General features: G+C 46.0%; 1 protein-coding gene across 1 annotated transcript in view; it reads right to left on the bottom strand.

Moving 5' to 3' along the window:
• The window catches only part of Cep41 (centrosomal protein 41), a 46,880-nt gene extending 43,107 nt beyond the window's left edge, over nucleotides 1-3,773 (bottom strand). Inside the window, exon 1 of the mRNA XM_028866170.2 lies at nucleotides 3,656-3,773. Coding sequence (XP_028722003.1) covers nucleotides 3,656-3,688 — 33 coding nt within the window. The 5' untranslated portion in view covers nucleotides 3,689-3,773. The remainder of the gene's footprint in view (nucleotides 1-3,655) is intronic.
• Nucleotides 3,774-6,360: the final 2,587 nt, after the last annotated feature.

The raw sequence follows: 6,360 nt of genomic DNA, 5'->3' as shown, positions 1-6,360 counted from the left end.
CCAGAATGTTTCACACTAACTGAATGAGCTACAGAGCGAGCGAACTGTATATCCGACCACAGAAACTCGCCAGCACTAAGGAGTCAACCGCTTGCATCCCCCGATGTGTCTCAAGGACGTTATCTTGAGTAGAAAAACAGCCATCTGAAAAGGTTATATATTGGGCAATTCTGTTCATATACCATTCTTAAGATGGCAGAATTACAGAGGTGGAGAACACATTTGTGGCTGCCAGGGATAAGGGCTGTAAAAGAGGAAATGGGTGTGCTGGGAGAGGTACCATGAGGGAGCTACTGTAGTAACGAAATTCTTTACTCTGACTGTAGCTCTACACACATATAAATCTGGATTATATTAAACCTACATATATGAAGAGATGGCCTAGAACTATGCACAAATTGTACAAGCTTTAATAAATACCTAGTTCTGATGTGTACTTGTAGAAAACTGAGTGAAAGGCACACAGACCTGTCTCACTATTTTAGCACCTTTCTGCAAAGTTTTTTTTTTAAAGGGACATCAGAGTGGAAAACAGCTCTTAAAAATTAAAATGATTGGGGTCTAAGAGATATCTCAGTTAGTAAAATGATGGCTGGCCAAGCATGAGGATCTGACTTCGAGTCCCAGAATGCATATGAAAACCTGGGATGAGGGGCTGGAGAAATGGCTCAGAGGTTAAGAAAACTGGCTGTTCTTCCAGAGGTCCTGAGTTCAATTCCCAGCACCTACATGGTGGCGCACAACCATCTATAATGAGATCTGGTGCCTTCTTCTGGCCTGCAGACATACATGCAGGCAGATCACTGTATACATAATGAATAAATAAATCTTTAAAAGAAAGAAAAGAAAAGAAAACCTGGGATGATATGCCTGGAATTCCAGTGCTAAGGAGGCAGAGACAGGTGGATCCCTGGGGTGTGCTGCCCAGCCAGCCTGGCTTACTGCTAAGTCCCAAGTCAGTGAGAGACTTTGTCATCAAAAAAAAAAAAAAAAAAAGAAAGAAACAAGGTGAATAGCATCTGAGGGAGTACCTGAGGTTGCTGACCTACATATACATATACATACACACACATGACCCCCCACATACCCACAAAGATGAACACACACACACACACACACACACACACACACACACACACATCCATACACATGACTTCTTACCATATACCCACACATATGAACACACACACACCAATACTCTTCTCTCTCTCTCTCTCTCTCTCTGACACACACACACACACACACACACACACACCCCCCATAGATTACAACCAACAAAAGAATTATAAAATAAAGTTAAATTTCTTTAGCAGAAAGACAAAAACACAGAGACAGGAAATAAAAGTGAAAAAGCCAGAACCAGTTACATGGATCTAATATCAAAATAATGAATCCAAGAAAGAGGGTGGAGATAATGAAGTCAACAATAAAACAACTCAAGAAAAGTTTACAGACTAGAAAGATACAAGCTTCTGGTGTTTACCAAAGTGAGTGCAAACAGACCATAGCAAGGGATCTTTTTGTGAAATGTCATCAACACTGGGAACAAAATGAAGCTTCCTGAAGGGAAAACCAGTCACAAAGCAGCAGGATGGCTTTGGATTTTTCTACAGAAACACTGGCTGCTGGGCCACTGAGCAATGTTTTCAAGATGGTGATGTTTTCCAACCATGAATTCAGCCACAATCTCAGGAAAAGAAGAAAAAAAAAAAAAAAAAAGGGAATCTAGAATAAAAAGAGTTCTAGACATGCCTTACATTTTAGGTACAAAAACACTTCTGTATTCTTTCTCAAGAATTCCTGGAAACTCTCCTCCACTCAAAGACGGCAGTAAACACAGTAATTGTGTGTGCCTTCCTCCTCTAACACACTCTTCCTCCTGGACCCTCGTTTCCTTCATGAGAACCAATGAGTGGTCCCAGCTGGGAGTCCCAGCCATCCCTCTCAACGCCATCTCTCAAGGGTGCACATGCCCCATGGAGTGTTTTACACCTAATATTTCTTCTTCATTCTATCCTCCCTTCCTAACCCCAGTTTAGACGTTCATCAGCAGTCACCTAATCAGTCTCTCTGCTTCTTGCCTTGGCCTTCTCAACTCCATCCTCCACAGTGTGGCTGGCTGGAATTGTGCCTAAGATGCAAATCTGACCACACTACTAAAACATTGTAAAAGCTTCTTGAGTTCTGACCAACAGGCTGGAGAAATATGGTGTCGCTCTACAGCTCCCTCTCCCAACCCATCATAGGCATCTACTATTAATATTATTTTAGTGGACAAAACATTTTAATTTAGTGCTGATATGCACACACTGTGGAATTATTAAATCAAGTTAGTAAATATAGTCCTCACTTCACATTTTGTGACAAGAGCTTTGGAACGTTCTCTTAGCTAATCTGAAATATACATTAATTTTAGCCATCTGCTGTACAATAGACCTCCAACTCTTAGTTCTAACAAACTTGCTATCCTGTGACCAGCATCTGTACATCTCTTTGTACCTCCATGCCCAACTTCCGGCGACTCCTATTCTTTTCTTCTTCAATGAGTCGGACTTTATATTCCAAATGTAAGTGACTCTGTGCAGTACTTACACATTACTATCAAGGCTGGGTGGGGGTGGCGCATGCCTTTGATACCAGTACTCAAGGGGCAGGGGCAGGCATGGATCTCTGTGAGTTTGAGGCCAGCCTGGTCTACAGAGCGCGTTCCACGACAGCCAGGGCAACATGGGAGACCTTGTCTCAAAAAACCAAAAACATAAAATACTAGACATTACTATCATGACGCTCCAATGCACACGCTACAGTTCCCTCAAACACCAGGCATTCACCCAGAAGTGAAAGACCTACAGCTGGCGTTTGATCTGAAGGCACAGAAGGCCCCTCTCACCCTGCCCCTTGCCTCCCAAGATTCCAACAGGGGCTTGGTAGGAAGGAGTCCATGTCTCCTTAGCACCTGACCAGTGAATGGCCTTGGTGTGTTAGGACTCTTCCAGCTCCAGAACCTCCCTCATTCTCTCAGTTGAGCTCTATCTTTCCTCTTCCATGTACTCCCCAATCTCCCTGTACTCAACTCTAGCGTACAAGTTGCCATCACCAGACTGATCTCACAAAGGGTGGTGGGACTTTGTTGTTCTCTCTGTAGGCCTGGAACTTGTTAAGAGTCAAATAACCGTGGGTGACTGCAGGGAAAGGCGATGAGTAAGTCAAAGATACAACAGAAAGGGCCCCATTTTGCTCCCTTGGCAAGGGCTCGGTCTGCTTGTACCCCGCCCCTCAGCAGTGATGGCCCCTACATCTCCGTCCATGTTTCTGGAGAGGGCTTTTATTTCCACTGGCTTTGCAAGTGTGACTCCTAGACTGTCAACTCTTGGAAGGCAGGGGCTGTGTCTTTATGAACTTGGCGCCTCCAACCCTCACGACACGGGTGCGTCAGTCAGGTCAGCACTGGGGGAGCGCAAGCCTCTCACCACGGGCCTTGGGAAGCAGAGCCAGGGCCTGCCCCGCCCCCGGCCCTGCGCTCGGCCCCCTCCTCACGCTGGCTACTTCCCGCCTTCCAGGCGGCGGAAGTGGCCGGCTGCTCGTCCCTGCCCACGTGGCGCCCTTTCCGGTGCGCCCGCCCCCTCCGGCTCTCGGGTCCGGACCTGGCCCTCACCTCAGGATTCCCAATGTGCCTCCGGGCAGACATATTTGCTCCAACCGACCACGCTCGGGGTTCTAGCCTCACGTCTCGCTCCTAATCTAGCTTCCCACCCCCACCGCCCGCTCAGCCGCCTCCCTGTAACCTCGCTTCCGATTGGCCCGGCTGTCCAGGCCATCCAATAGGAGCTCCGTTTACTGCTTCGGCTGGGCGAGGGAGAGCGAGAAGCGGCTCAATGGTTGCCAAGGGCAACGCGGGACGCCCGCTAGCGCGGCTTTCGGGGCTGGGGCCTGTGGGCCAGCTCCAGCCTGAACGCGGGAAGAGGGGCGCGTGGGTGGGGGCTGGGGGGAGGGGAGGGGAGGGGAGGCTGCGGCTGCGCAGAACTGATGAGAGGGGGCCCAACCTCAGGCTGAGATGAGAACACAGATTCAGCCCAGGTCGCCCCTAACCCTCCGTACGGCCATTCTAACCAAACATAGGGGCTCCTTCTTCCGCGACAGAGGACCATAATATGGGCCATGGTTGTTCAGCTGGAACGAGTACATGGTTTATTATTTTCAGGTTAAAGTTATTATGCAAATTATGCAAAATAACATGAGTAAACACAGTAATTATTGTTGCTTTAAAAGCTTTTAGTCTAACTAAAGAACGGCAGCCTTAATTGCAAAGAGCACACACCGTTCAGTGGCTCATCATTCATTTAACAAGTATTTAATAAGCACCTTGTGAGGAAAGCTGCAGTACGTTTTGTGGAGGATGGGAGAGATGACTAAAACCCATTCCCGTTGTCATGGAAACCATTGTGACTCCTGCCACCAACCACCACCTGTTCTCATTCCAGATCTGAAAATTAAGTCCCAGCACCTTTACAAAACAATTACCCACACAGTTTGACTCGGCTCCTAAATGTCCCACCGAATCCATCAAAATTAGTATTTCCTTTTACAGGGAGGGAGCCACACAGTAACCCTTTGTCCTTCACTCTAAGTCGTTTTTCCAGGAATAGGGAAGGGATCCATTGGGTGGTTCATACTGGCTAACTGTGTGAATAATAACATCCACGTGAACTACGGCAGGGGCTGTGCAGACGACCCATTCAACAGCATGGTCTCCCATACTCCTGTCTTGCTAGCTGCTTCAGGACCCTACTCTTAGGGCCATACCTCTGTGGATTAAGTCATTCAGACAGGCTGGACCTCCAGGATCTTGGACTATTGTCATAGCTGGTCCTATGCTCTAACCTCCCAAGCTGTCCCCCAAGCTCCTTTACCATCTCTAGTCCTTTAACTCTTCTCATACCCCCACTCCCTCCCATTCTACTAGAATAAAAGATCGGGGGCTGCAACGAATTAGTAGGGAGTAGGTAGGAGAATTTTTATCAGATCTTTGCATAGGAAGCAGAAGCTTCTAGACATATATTTAGAGTGTGTGCTTACCTGTGCAGCGTAGACTTGGAGTGGCCATGGGAATTATGGGTAGAAAATGAGACCGGGGCAGGTAAAGTGGATAAAGGTCCTGACTGCCAAAGTGAATGACCCAAGATCAATCCTTGGAACCTACATGATAGAAGGAGAGGACCTACTACTTCCAAGTTGTCCTGTGACTTCCACACATGTGCACACACGTACAGACTCACAAAATAAGCGGATATGAAAACAAAAAGAAAAGGAGAGAGGAATAAGGCAAGAGGTGGGGAGAGAAGGAAGAAAGGAGAAACTTCAAGACTTCTGTAGGCGACATTATAGTTATACATGCAATGGGATGGGCAGGGTGAGGCACTGGAATGTATCAAGCGTGGCTATAAATCTTTAAACTTGGAAATCAAGTAAATGGGTGATAATGCACTAATGAAGTTGCATTAGTTACAGAACAGCAATCAAGTATCCCAAGAACAGCAAACATGAATGTCCGGCACACATTCGACTTCCATTCTTCAGTGCTGGAGTTCACCTCTTTGTAATTGTTATGAACTGTTAATTCTTGTTCTAGTGGGTCTAGAAATATCAGGTTTACTGACCATAGTGGCCACTGTGTTCATCAAAAGAGCAGCACATAAGACATATAACAAGGTTATGGAAGTGTGGATTCTTCGATATGATGCTGCTTGTGACTGGGGTGGAGTAACTTAAACACATGATCCTTCTCCATCCCCTGGATTTTGATACAGAAGAACCCAAAGGCCACGCTTCAAGGGACTCTGCTAGGGAAGAGCCAGCCTTGCTTTCATAGTTTGCCTCCACAGACCCTTTGGCAGTGTCAAGCTACAAACCAAAAGGCTTTTCTCATCAAGATCCCTTTCAGATCCTGCTTGTGTCAAAACTGGACCAAAATTAAAGGGAGGTGTTTACTCTCCACATGAAAAGTAGCTAAATTCTATCAAATGATAATCCATGGGAAAAAGTTCAATAAACAGTAAGATATGTCTAACAAGGCCAAGAGCTACGTCTCATTTTTCAAATAACAGAAAAAGATACTTCTATTTTTTAGAACGTTAGCTATATGGTGCCTAGCAATTCATGAAATAAACACCTTCGGATACAACTAGTGTGCATATAAAGAGGTGTGACCTGTTGAAGAGTAATTTATAATGGCTACAGAGAAGTCTTCAAATCTTTTTTGTTTTTGTTTTGTTTGTTTTGTTTTTGAGACAGAGTTTCTCTGTGTATAGCCCTGGTTGGCCTGGAACTTGCTCTATAGACCAGACTGGCCTCAGACTCAGA

The sequence above is a fragment of the Peromyscus leucopus genome, chromosome 3 (assembly GCF_004664715.2).
Source record: "Peromyscus leucopus breed LL Stock chromosome 3, UCI_PerLeu_2.1, whole genome shotgun sequence".
Lineage (NCBI taxonomy): Eukaryota > Metazoa > Chordata > Mammalia > Rodentia > Cricetidae > Peromyscus > Peromyscus leucopus.
Note: the sequence above shows the minus strand (reverse complement) of the source record. Positions and strands in the feature narration are given on the sequence as shown.